General features: G+C 35.0%; 1 protein-coding gene across 1 annotated transcript in view; it reads left to right on the top strand.

Moving 5' to 3' along the window:
• Positions 1-13,588, top strand: part of LOC112048190 (angiopoietin-related protein 2) — an 87,704-nt gene extending 74,116 nt beyond the window's left edge. The window contains exons 3-8 of the mRNA XM_024085635.2: positions 88-301; positions 6,444-6,575; positions 7,773-7,960; positions 9,518-9,661; positions 10,210-10,334; positions 10,776-13,588. Of these exons, the coding sequence (XP_023941403.1) occupies positions 88-301; positions 6,444-6,575; positions 7,773-7,960; positions 9,518-9,661; positions 10,210-10,334; positions 10,776-10,867 (895 nt within the window). The 3' untranslated portion in view covers positions 10,868-13,588. The remainder of the gene's footprint in view (positions 1-87; positions 302-6,443; positions 6,576-7,772; positions 7,961-9,517; positions 9,662-10,209; positions 10,335-10,775) is intronic.
• Positions 13,589-14,532: the final 944 nt, after the last annotated feature.

Raw genomic sequence — 14,532 nt, 5'->3', positions numbered from 1 at the left:
GTCTATTGCATTGCGAATGTTATGTGCATTAAATAACAATGTAAATGTGATTTATTTGTTGAAATCTAATAGTGATATGATGTACAGCCCAACAATTCCGAGCAACTCAAGTGCAAGTCCGACGAGTGCAACTGTGACTGTCACCCCTGCAACGGGCAGCGCTGGTAACAGTTCGGGCCCGACCAGCCCGCGCCCTACAAGCCGCAAAGGTGGCATCATATTCCCGAGTGTCAAAAACAAGCCGATCATCGGAAACAACACATTCGCTTCGGAGATCGTCGCCAACTACAAAGACGTCAAAGTGAGTTGTTCAAAATTGTATGTTTGTGTACCTAGATATTTATTTATATGTCGTGTTTTGCTGAGCGAAGTAAATATTATAATAATTTTCGTTTACCTGAATTGCAATGCCTATTTTTATTATAACTTAATAAATATAGTTGTTTATACTTGTTTATTGACAATTTATTTGACATAAAGTGTAAAGGCTTATATAACCGATTAATGTTTATTACAGGTATATGAAATAAATATTATTTATCACGCATTATAAATAACTAATATTAAATTATATCTATACATAATATCATATATTATGATATTACAAACTCGAAATTTTGAGAGTACAGGTAGATCGAAGAACTGATGGATGTTTTTTATAGTCAATCTATTCCGGGAATTCCGTTTGTCATTTTTAGATTATTAAGATTACCATCCAATCCAAAGCCAAATGGACAATCCATCCATCCAAAGGTGGGTCACGAAAATAGAAACAGACCATCAAAGTAAAGTGTGGAAAAAACGGCAAGAATATTCCTTTTGACACGGAATTGTTCCCCCATTCTTAAAAGTTTTAAAAGGATTCCACGCAGACGAAGTTGCAGGCGTCCGTTAGTAAATAAAACGGTAATCTGTTAGTTGATAAAGCACTCCGCGCAATTAAATCCTTCATATACGGCGTGTATTCATGATTTATGCCTCGGCCTAATGTATTATGTAACTAGATGTGCGTCTAACGCCATTAGTTCATACGATAAGTGTATTTTCAAATAATTCAGTGTATAACTAAAACAGTTTTTCAAGAAATAGTTATATTCGTTGGAATTTTAATCAATGATAATGCAAGTCTGATAGCGCTTAAGTCGTACATACCTAATCTGTTTGAAATAGCGCCATTTAAGTCTCCAGGTTTAGCAATAAGGAACTCGACGCAATAGTGTATCCAAAGATATCCATTCACTTGACCACATCCTGCAACCACTGTCCATGAGTACGTTTTGCACTCGAAGTATACAGTTACTTTGTGACACTTTTTATTATATTTATCAAATCACTAACATATAATTAACTAATTGGAACATGTGATTGATAATATCTTAAATTAATCATTTGAATATTCATAACTGACATGGGCTAATGATAAATTGTGTCATACACATATAAAATAGCCTCAATAGCTCAACGGTAAGGCGGTCGGACTCATCACTGCAGGATGGAGGTTCAATCCCTGCCCCGTTGGACTATTGTCGTACCCACTCCTAATACAGTCTTTCTCGACTAGTTGGAGGGGAATAGGAATATTGGTCGTATTTAAAAAGTGTGACAACTTATGCACGAGATGGTGGATGAATATTAGCTTTTGACTTCTGCACGTTACTTATTACGAACGTAACGTTACGCTATGAAGTCATTGTGTATTTTAAGTTTAAACTTAACTTGAAAAATTCGGTAACCCAGCATTTACTTAACGAATTTTCACGAGATTTTCATAAGAAACTCAAGCATAGCTATAGGCAACTTCTTAAATGTTCCTTGACCTAATGTTTCATTGAGATCGGACGTAAGGAAGCTATTTGTAAAATCTACGAATTCCACGTAGTCGAAAAAGATAGCAGGTAAAAATTTTGTTGCTATAAATAACACATATGTAAATTATTTTACCTGGAAAATCAAACCTGCCCCTGTAGCCAAGCGGTATGTCGATTCTCTTTCTACGATCGCAAACGCTTCGAAAAGTAGAAAAATGTATGGGAATGACAGATCTTGATCACGTGACTTGTCGATAGCAAATGTCATTCCCATACATTTTTCTAGTTTTCGAAGCGTCTGCGATCAAAGAAAGAGAGTCGACGTGCTACTTGGCTAGGGGCTGGAACCTTCCATATGAATAACAATGAAATTCGAAAATATTTTTTTATTTATTATAAAAAAATGCGAAACTCAAATCTTACGTAAAGTAAGAAATATTTTATAATGTTAAAATGTCGAACGGCAAGTACAATTACACTCCAATCAAGACGCAAGTGGCGCAGACAATATTACAGTAATAACTGGTTTTCACGTAATTTTGCTTGTTGCTCTAAGAACATGCGTTGCTCTCCTTAAGGTACACGCTTCGTACTTATACAATGCTGATTTCGTTCGCACCGTTCGTTAATTCGTACATTACCATTAATTAAACAAATTAAAAAGGATCACCAATAAAGAAAAATAATTAATTTCTTTCTCATATAAGTAGATATAAGCTACTACATTAGGACCTACATGAATGTTTTTCCTTATATATATCGGTCATATATACCAAATTGGAACGGATTAAGCTTTGGGTTTTCTTGTAACTGTAACATACCGAGATAAAAAGTGCTTCAACTTTCCTTACAAGTCTTACATACATTTTTTCATATACACATTTTCTCGTTTAAGTTGTGGATTTTTAAATCAGGAGGATTATTAAACGTCCTATGCGTACGACGCGGTTCTGTGGACGCTTACCATTAATAAAAGTTTGACTGTCATCTCACGTGATGGTTAAGTGATGATAGAGTCTATAATACTCGTAGTATCGCGGTTTGATAATAATTAACACACACTTGATAATCAACATGACAAACTCCGTGGCGCAGATGTGTGGATTAACTTGACACCTGGCTCGAATGATGTTTGTACAGTGTTTGGTAGCACGGGTTATATATATATATATATGTGTGCACGGATTTCGCGTGTTCCCGGGTTGCTTTTTTGACTCCCTACAAATTCTTTACTCTTCATCCTTGTCCCAATTTATGCTTCCTCCCCCTTCTGGGGCAGCAACACCACCTAACGAAAGTCTCACATCGCCCCTCTGGACCCATCACTGGCATAAATGCGCTCCGAGTCACGTCTCTTTTGCCACCGGTGCGCGAACTACCGCAGCCTATGTGTAAAGTCGCCATTAACGGTCAATTATTCTCGCGTTTCTGGAAAGCAAACGGCAGTACAAACGCAGCATACTATAGAATTCAAGTACGCAGTGACCAACACACAATCAATTATAGTCGTGGGTACTACAGAAACGTGAGAATAATTGACCGTTTGTGGCTAGCATAATGGTCAGCATAGTTGCCTTTCAGCTTATGGAAAAGGTACAAACTAAATATTACTATAGATACGCTAACAATTCTATAGTGATTCAATACAGGTATTGAAAATGGGACTCGAGGCGGCGCGCCAAGAGTTACAAGCAAGGAAAGTTGATATCATTACGTAAATCTAGTTCATGTACATTAAGTATACCTTCGTAGCGCTTTCCGCGACTCTGTCAGTGCGCAAAAACTGGCCGTTCCCACCGAGCGATTACTACCGATGATTACGGCATTTGTATTGTTTTAACTTAATCATAGGCACAACGATCCGGTTGCATCGGCGTTTCTTGTAGGCATACATGTCTTAATGATGTTAAGTATCTACTAGTTACCGACCTGCAGGCAAAGATGTACCGCCACGCGATTTAACGTTCCGCTACGATGTAGTGTAGAAACCGAAATGCTCGTGGACAGTGTATTTTCATCCTACACCTAACAAGATAGCCCACTTCCATCTTAGATTGCATCATCACTTACCATCAGGTGAGATTGCAGACAAGGGCTAAATTATATAGAATGAAAAAAAAATAAGTATAACGGCTTCTATCCCTTTATTTACTAATTGCGTATGTATTTGATAATAATTTTTCGAGTAGTATTTTTAGTCTTTGAAACTTTATTATATCGTTAACCACTGTTATTATCGCTATTAAAAAGGTCAAAATAAAGTTATACTGTAAAGAAAAACTTGTGCTTGTGAGCCTTAAATTTAATTTAATTTAATAAGAATTTCTACACACTTTAGTGTATAAATATCTGCATTTTTACACGGTTTCCTTTGCCAAAAGTGGCATGTTATTTTTATTTAACACATAGATTATTTACGAGTAGTTTGCATTAAGTAATAGACACATTTATAAATAATTATGAGGTGATTATTAATTTTAAACTCACCAATAAACAGGTTTAGTTTTATTTAGGTTGTAAAGACATTTATATTACTACACTATATAAGGATTAGTGAGAAATAAGTAGGTTAATCGTGATATCTTAGAAACTAAACAAAAACAAAACTAAAGAGCATTGCATGTTTCTCTCAGTGATCTAATAGATACCTGCGCCGTCTACTTACAGCAAGCTGTCTAACTAATTATTATTATTATTATGATTATTATTATTCATGAGGTTCATTATAATACTTTAAAAATATTATATATTTTATCGTCATATGATCAAACTAGTGGACCCAGTCAAGCTCCGATTTGACGCGATGTGCATGACATCGTGCCGACCGTGATCAACACATGATCAGTTTTATCGGACGTCAATTCGTTAGCGCTGCAGGCATGTGGGCTTACTTGATCGTCAGCGACTGATTCTAAATTCCACTACAACGCTACAGGCCCTGGTCATAATCCGCAATATAGACAGACAGCCCACCTTTTTTTTGTCGCAGGGAAATGCGTTTTAGCATCCCGTCCGGAGACTGCACAGGCAGAGCTGTGCAGTCTGCGGCTGAGTATGTGAGATTCGCTGAAAACCAGAATACCAATTAAAACCCAGCGGGGTCATCTGCGTTCTATTGGGATGTAAAAGGATCGCGAGTTGCAGGCGCTTTCACACCTGACCTATTCTCAAACTTTGATATATTAGCCACCTAATATAATTAACATCAATCCAATAACAACAGCATTTTTTGTATTCCGTAACGACAGTTGTTAACGAAACTGGCAATGTCAGACGCACTGGTTAGTAGTTTTGGTCAGTTAGCAATAAGTAAATAGTGAATACGAATTGCTAAGACCTAATAGCTAGTTGATAATTTTCATGTACACCCACTAAAGTCACTCAAAGTTAGAGAATAGTAGCTAGGCGAGTTTTAGCGGACGCCCTAAGAAAGGCTCATCCTTCTAAAACTTTCACTTTTTTATAATATTTATAGGATAGGACATTGTCTACTATACCCGGTTTTTAAATGAATGTTTTAGAAATTTCGCCATGAATGCAAATTATAGTAAATGATGGTCACACACGCCGTTTTCTACGACATAATCACCAAACAGTAGGTCAATGGTCAAAACCAAACTAATAGTACTTCTACGAGTGGCTTAGAAATGAAAAAAATACTAAAACTCTGTTAAAGGTAATTGCATATTATGTTTTTATAATGAACTGCCCCTGAAACCACGCGTCTCTCATAAAGATATTAAATGCAAGCTTATAAAAAGACCTATTATAATGTACATAATTAAATTATATATAAAAAAAGTCTTACTATAATTATTTTTGTTTTTAGTGTAGGTACATTAAAGTATATTTCCTGTTCTTCTCCTTCTCATTCGACTAGTTTTAGACAATATTGTAGAATGTTGATAACAATTAAAGGAAACATGACTCAGTTTGTTGTCTTCTCGGATCAAGGCGCGTGTAGTACCCTCGTAATTTTAATTTTAAATTTATGTTTTCGACTACAATTATCACAAGCTAACGTTTCAAAACTCGAACTTGAAATAAATTATTTTTAATAAGTATTTGAATTCGTACATAACACTACCTACCTATATAACTTTGATAAATTTATGCATGCTACGCGAATAGATAATTTTTCTCTATCCTCTAAACTATATAAAAATATCATGATATTTATTGACATAAAATGCAAGACAGGCTTTTGCGATGTATAGATAACTTAACAGTAATTAAATAGGAAAGCTTTGCGAATGACTTGCATAACTATTTCTAAACTCAATAATTAAATGCTACATGATTTGTGATGCGAATTATTAGAAGGCAGATTTTCCAAAGTAATTACTAAATACTTGAAACACAGACATTTTCAAAAATGACATTGTTAATGATGGAAAAGAAATATGAACCGTCTTCAAAACTTTTGCTCTTGCCCGCCCTACAGACGTTCAGTTTTAACTGCACAGTTTAATGCAAAATTAGATAAAACAGTTAAAACTGACGGACATTACACAAGTACGTTTAAATTGCACGTCTGTAGCACGGGTTAAAATGAGATATTGTTTACTTTGGGAACACTGTCGATGATTGTTAAAACTTGAAAGTAGGCTACAATTTGTGGTGATATAATTTCAGGGCTACTCGTGTGTGGACCTTCTAAACGCTGGTATGCGAGAGTCGGGTGTCTACTACCTTCAGATACGAGGCACTACGTATTGGTTCTTAAAAGTATACTGCGAACAAAACGTTGCAGATGGCGGTTGGACGGTAAGATTCTTTTTTTTCGGATCTTGAAATGAGGAGATCCGCAGTGAAACCAAGAAGCTGAAGTAGTAATGGACAGAGACAGTTTGAAGAGCCACTGGAAGCTGGAGTCCAAAAGTGCTGGAGTGGCGACTCCGGACCGGAAGGCGAAGTGTTGAGTGGCAAAAAGCCGCTGGATACTAGCGGCTCGGGACTGAGGTGTTTGGAAGTCAATGCAAGAGGCCTATGAACAACAGTGGAAGTCCATCGACTATTATTGATGATGATGATGATGATGATGACTATTCAAAACAGTCTACTTGTCTTTTCGAAATTATATTTAAACAATACACTATCTAGCCAAAGTAAGCGTAATAAGTAGGTACTTATTTCCTGTGATATGGGTAATATTTTGCTATAAAGTACTATATATAGTTACTTATATAACATGATATTTGACAGTTCCAGTTGTGGGAATTGAACTCGCCGTGGGTGCAGAAAGCATGTTAAAAACCTTAGGAAGCATTAGGTTTTATTACAAACTTTATGCATGATTAAGAACTATGTAAAACGATTCTTAATCGCGTGGCTCTATGTAAATTATTAGATAGCTCACGCATTGAAATTACAAGAGCTCGTAAGATACTCGTAATGTGATTGGAAAAAGTATAATGTTATATTCAAATCTATACTAATATTATAAATGCGAAAGTGAGTATGTCTGTCTGTCTGATACATTTTCATGGCTAAACGGCTGAACTAATCAAGATGAATTTTGGTATAATTATAATTTTGACCTTAAAGCAAAAGATAGGGTACTTTTTGACCCAAAAAAAATAGAAAGGGGTGAAATAGGGGTTGAAAATTTGTGTGGAAAGTCCTTAAATTTTTAAGTTAGAATTTTGTTCATAAATCATAAAAAGAATTTTTAAAATTCAATCCCTTAAGTAGTGAAATAAGGAATAAAAGTTTACATTCATTTCCATGCGGACGAAGTCGCGGGCATCCGCTAGTAATCAATATATCGATGCATAATACACATAAATAAAACTGAAATGTCTGTCTGTGATTTTTAAATGACTAAAAAAAACAGTCTCTCTGTCTGTATGTTTGTCTAGGATAATTTCTAGAACGTTTGAACTGATTTTAATTGGACTTTCACTGAAAGATAGATTTTACAATGTTATTTAAATTGTTAATTAAATATAAAATATTTTTTAGGTTATCCACAGGCGCGATGATTACGGTGTCCCGGCTGAAAATTTCAACCGTGACTGGAGTGATTATAAAAATGGATTTGGCGATCCCAGTAAGGAGTTTTGGTTGGGAAATGAAAACATTTACATGCTGACTAACAATGACGATTACATGCTCAGAGTGGAGTTGGAAGACTTTGACGGCAATAAAAGGTAAGTTTTTTTTTAAATTAATATTTTATTAGTTTCGACATTAGTCAACGAGTCTCGAAGAAATAGGGTATTGTGGGGCACATACTTCGAAGAGCACGTGGGGTTTTTTATGTAAATATATTTCAACAATATTACTACGCAGCCCCAAAGTAAATGTATAGCGTAGCCTATGTTGTGGTTACTAACATAGCTGATTTTAAAAGCTTTAATTTACCTTGCAATGTATATATGTATGTTAGGGTGGATTCTTTGAACTTATAAGAAGTAGATATCTTCAACCGATTGAGCTAACATTTTGTATACTCATTAATATTAGATGGCAATGCACGATATGTTATATGACGTTATTCTAAATCCAATATGGCGGACCACCCAAAATCTCGGAAAAGTAATGTTTAATTTTTAAATATAAAAAATTTGCATTTCTACAATATGGGTATCAAATGAAAGGGCATAATATGTATCTTGAAAGAGAGACCTAGCCAGCTATAACTAAAAAATTAATTAAACGCAAAAAACTTATAAAAAAACCTTTTATTTAAACGCTCTAAAAAGTAGAAAATTATTTTTCTTTAAAAATCTTAACTATCATCATATAACCTCATTATAAACAATTTAGATTAGATAATATATTTATACAAGCGCTTGCGTCGTAAATATATATAACTCAAAGGTGACTGACTGACTGACATAGTGATCCTTCAAATCACTGGACGGATCGGGCTGCGGCACGCAGGTTGATGATATGACGTAGGCATTTGCTAAGATAAGATTTTGATAAATTCCATCCCTAAGGGGATAAAATATGGGATGAATAATTTGTATAAATGTGTATTAGTGGACTATTTATTATATATAAAACATGCAAAAATATAAATAGTAGTGTGCTAAATAGAGTTTGAAATTTTACATCGATTTCCACGCGGACGAAGTCGTGGGCGTCCGCTAGTATAATATATGTGTAAAGTGATTGCAGTGTTTTTATCATCATTATCATTACCAAAGCCTAGTTATTACGATTACGGTATGATGATTACGTGATAGCCCAGTGAATATGACCTCTGCCTACAATTCTGAGAGCTTAGGTTCGAATCCGGTCCGGCACCTCCAACTTTCCAATTACGTGAATTTTAAGAAATTAAATATCACGTGTCTGAAAAGGAAAACATCGTGAGAAAACTTGCTTAACTGAGAATTTTCTTAATTCTCTACTGAAGTCTATCAATCCGCATTGGCCAGCGTGGTGGACTAAGGCCTAACTCTTCTCATTCTGAAAGGAGACTCGTGATCATCAGTGACCCGAAAAAGGGTTGCTAATGATGATCATTATCAATCTGTTTTTATTAACAATCAACTACAAGGCTAGGCTTCTCCCCTCGTCCTAGGAGAGAGAGAGAGAGAATAGAATTCACCTACTTCGCTTTTCTAATGCTGGCCGAGTAGATAGCGCGGTGGATCGTGATTTTACCATCTGCGTACAAGGCTGTGGATTCGATTCCTACAATTTGAAAATGGGTTGTTAATGATGTATTGATGAAATTATAATTTCTTATTCAGATATGCGCAGTATTCGCACTTCAAGATATACTCGGAAGCGGAATACTACAAGTTGGAGATCGAAGGCTATGAAGGAAATGCCGGTGATTCTCTCAACGACCCCTGGTACGGGTCCAACAATAGCCCCTTCTCTACATATAACAGGTAAATCCAATATTACTCGGTGTAAGGACCCTCGTCCTTACTATAAGATAAGCAAATCACTGGTTCATTCCTACACTGGTACGGCAAGCAAACCGCACACAACCACTCGGGTCAAGCGCCGGTAACAAACTGTCTCATTGCTCCCACTACCAATGTACATGAGAAAGTGTATGTAGTATTTTAGGTATATATTTAGTAGACACAAACACTACACTCTGCTTGTTAGTAGATATACTACACGGATTATAAGTTGACCTATGCTCATATTCAGAACACATTTTCGGATGCGAGATACGAACGAGTAACCATAGCAACACCCTGAAGACTACAATCGAGAAAAAAATTCTCAATTATTTGACATATTTAATGGATTGGGCAACACAGAACATACAAAATTCTCAAGGCACAGCCTGCGCCCAAACCCTTCGGTGACGCCGTAGTGGTACCAGAGCCTCGGTACTTACTCAGAAAAACAACTTAAAAATGCAAAATTGTAGAGTTACCTATTGTGAACTTTAATAATAATGGTAATTGTGTTACTTTCGCAGGGACAACGACCGGTCGTCGCTCAACTGCGCTTCAATGTTGAAAGGCGGTTGGTGGTGGAAATCATGCGGTCGTGGTCTCAACGGACTCTACTTGCACGATCCACAAGACCTCACAGCAAGACAAGGTACATACCAATACCATCCAGTGGCGTAGCGTGCCGTAGAAGGGCCCTATATCAAAGTTATTTGATGTGGCTCAAAAGACCTATGTCCAGCAGTAGACATCTATGATGATGGTGATGATAGTCTTTGTTCCACTTGAAAGAATACAATTATTATGAAATTACACACAACCACTTCAATTTCACACCATTATTATAAAGGCAAAAGTTTTTGTGTGTGTGTGTGTGTGTGTGTGTGTTTGTTCCTCCTTTACATTGTAGCTACTGAAGCGATTTGGCTGAAATTTGGAATGAAAATAGATTTTACTCTGGATTAACACATAGGCTACTTTTCATCCCGGATGAAAATCCATGGTTCCCGCGGGATTTGTGAAAAACTGAATTACACGCGGACGAAGTCGCGGGCGTCCGCTAGTTATTTATATGTATTCATTATGTTTACAGGCATAGTGTGGTTCCGCTGGAGAGGTTGGGACTACACACTCAAGAGAGCATCCATGATGATCAAGCCCAAAGGCTTACAACCCAACACATGAAAATATCTCACCCGTCTTTCATTTATGTAGTTATTCATCTATTAATTAAGTCTTTGTTCAATTGTTACGTGGATTTTACACTATTGATTAATATTTATGCGATTGCATTCACACAGACAGGTACATTTTTGTTTTGCATTCAAAGTTGGACTTTAAACACCTAATAATAAAGTTCAAAAAATTTTGTATGACGTATAATATAAGCTAAATGAGATTTGTATGCATAAATCTCTAGCATACACTCAACTATATTTTCATGCTATCTGATATACACATCCTAGAAATTAATTTTATTTTTCTCCTCGCATTGTAAAGTTGCAAGCTTTTGTTTTTTAAATAATATTTTCCTGCAATCATTATTAACAAAGATATTGAATCCATGTAATGACCTAGAACATAGCCAGCCGCATATCGCTCAATTCGGTGTATAGATCCGTACCAAGTTATCTAAGTAATTGTTGTCTTTGTAAATAATTCCCTTAGAAATCATTCATACCACAAATTCACTACATACCCTTCTTCAATATTTGTTTCACCGATGAGGTCATGGGACAGATTTCATACATCTATGAACATTTACATGTACAAAATACATTTTATCTTACACTAACTTTGGCAGCTGTTGATATAAAATATTTCATTATTTCAATTTAATTATAATGATTGCAGAAATTTAATGAACGCAATATACTCACTTTTAAATTAAAATTATGACTCATTTTGTTGTTTGAAGTTTTAGAATTCTAATATATAAATTATTGATAAGTAGGTACATAATTTAAATTTCGTTTGATATGAAATCTCTCCTTTAGTCTCATAGGTATTGTATATAACAGCTGATAATATATTATCATTTCACTTTGCCCTTGAGTCTCGATGTGCCACAACCCAAATTCATTAATTTATTATTCATAACTGTATAGGTACATTAAATTTTCATTAATTAGCTTTGTAATATTAGTTTGTAATATATGTAAGAATTAAATTAAGTTGTAAATAAATATAATGTCTATATGATTTGATAAGATATAAAATGACGGTCTATATGACTTTTATGTATACTAAATTGTCTAATTAAGTCGGCAGCTATATTTTACGAGTATTTATTTATTATATTGAAAGCCCAGTTTACTAAAATTTTCGTCTTTAAAAATAAAATATTGTCTGACAATAATAAATATTGTATCTACTTACATTTACACAAAAGGGACAAGATATCGATAATGCATTCGGTATATAAATACATAGTTATGTTAATTGGAATTACATAATATATGTAGGTACCTAATTATGTAGTACATTTATATTGTTGTATTAACAATTTTCTCATGAATATGTTTTTCACACTTTCATATATTGCAATGTAAAGTCATTACTGACGGGTTACGCTTAAAAATTGAAAAGTACCTAAGCATCATTCTGTAATTTAATTACCTATAAGTTTATCACAGCTATAAGAAATTGAATATATTTAGGTATATACAAGACTAACTATACTAAAAGCACATTCGATGTGCATAGTATAGCAAAAAACAAATTAAAAAATCAATTGCGTCTCGGACCACGCGCAGTGTAGGGTTCCGTAGATTAAATTATCATTTTTTTCTGGGTTTATCTGCGATCGGTAAAATAACTAGGTATAAGCAGATGTGTTCTATGATAACTTCGCTTTTCAAATGTATTCACCAGTGAGAACATCTCATATTTGTTTTATATTAAATCTAAATAGTGTGCTTCCTTATAAGCCTGTTCTGATATGTCCTGTGAATCAGTTTTGAAGCCAGAACATTTGGACTCATTAGTCGTGTTTTATACATCTGCGAGACGCAGTTTCTCTTCATTAACAGTTTTCATCTTTAGTTGCTCGTGAATCTCGTCATTCTTTATGAACCACGGAACACTACAGATCTTTCTCAAAATAAAATTTTGGGTCCTTTTCAGAATGGTTAATATGTTACTAATTTAATCTACGGAACCCTACACTGCACGTGGCCCTACACTGCGCTTGGCCCGCAAATTTTCCTATACCTGTTTTGTAAGTTTACATATAACATAAGTACTACCTACCTACCTATATTATGTGTTTGGTACTTAACTACCGATTTGCTTAGATAGGTATCTAGGAAGAAGTTGGAGTAAAAATACCTACTAATTATAATTTTATTATAATAAATGTGAAATTCATTTTTCTCACAAATCGCGTGAGAGAGCGTTTTTCCAGTCGTAAAAATTCTCATGCTCATAGAAGAGCTCCAGAGATTAGGACAAACAGACAAAATTTAAAAAGTATTTTGAGTTTTAGTATTGTGTAAATAATGGCTATATTATTTTGAAATTAAAACAATTTTAATAATTTAAATTGAATAATGTAAATGTAAAATAAATAAATACTTAAATGTAAATTTAAATATTGATAGTTCCCTCCTTAGGGTTTTAGAGCTGGACTTAGTCCCGTCACAATCTTTACCATTTGAAGGGGGGAAGAATTATGGATTAAATGCAATATGTTGGTTTTAAATTCACATTAGGTGTTATACTTTATTTTCGCCAGGTAATTATCTAAGTCAAATATGTACTTATATGCATCGTATACCTTGTCGACCTTACCTCTGTATTTCTAGAACTTTTTATATATTATGTTTGATGGCTTGACACAGATAACTGTGAACATGTACCTACCTTGTTTAAAACAATATATCTGCATATTTTTATAAAAACAAATGTTTTATTCACCTAGACTACTATCACACATGGCTCCAGCACAGTGGCGTAACGTGCCGTAGGGGCCCTGTATTAAAATTAGTTGGGAGGGCCCAATATATGAACAGAAAATCCCGAAAAATCTCAAGTATTTGATTTAGCGCTAACTCTTTCACCGCAAAGTAAAACTGGTACAAAAATATATGTAGTAACCATACATGCTACACAAAATGTAATTTTATTTTGGGTTCGAGTGTGGGAACATTGATATATTGTGGATTACATTTTACTAATTTTTGCTTTCACACTTAAAGGGCCCCTGTAGTTTGAAAGCCCCGTATCATTGATACGGCTGATAGGGCGGTTACTACGCCCCTGCTCCAGCACCCACATGGTGGATCCATGGTACGCTAAGTTGTTTGTGTCCCCCTATAACTGTTAACACATTGAAGCAGAGTGAAATGAAAATGAACTTTATTCGTTTTGAAAATGAAAATGAAAAATGCGTGGTAGCTTCATACCCTATCGTTCTAAACACATTCACTGCTGCAATTTTTTCAGCTATTTTCTCCCGGTGCGATAATAGGGCGAAAGGCCTTCGACCTTAACTTTCTACCAGTAAGACAGGTAAAAACACTTTTACTTAAGTTTAGTAGTAGTAGTAGCAGTATAAATTAAGAAAACTTCAAGAGTTAATTTGAGTTAACAGTGGAGAATGAGGGGCCATGAAGTTCCATATATCTTGTTAGATAGGAATAGGATCCGCGAATTCCGAATCAAGTTCTCTATTAATTGTCATTGTTGTTTGTTGACAGTGTCTTAAATAAATACTAGGTAGTACTATTCTTTTTGATTTAGTGTTCGAGTTGAGCTATGAAATACTGAGCTTATCGGTATTCTAAGAAAATTAGCCTGGATTTAGGATTCGGGGGTTTAAGGCACTTCCCCGTACCACAGAGAGCATG

Source organism: Bicyclus anynana, chromosome Z (genome assembly GCF_947172395.1).
Source record: "Bicyclus anynana chromosome Z, ilBicAnyn1.1, whole genome shotgun sequence".
Taxonomy (NCBI): Eukaryota; Metazoa; Arthropoda; class Insecta; order Lepidoptera; family Nymphalidae; genus Bicyclus; species Bicyclus anynana.
This window is presented reverse-complemented; position numbering and strand designations above follow the sequence as displayed.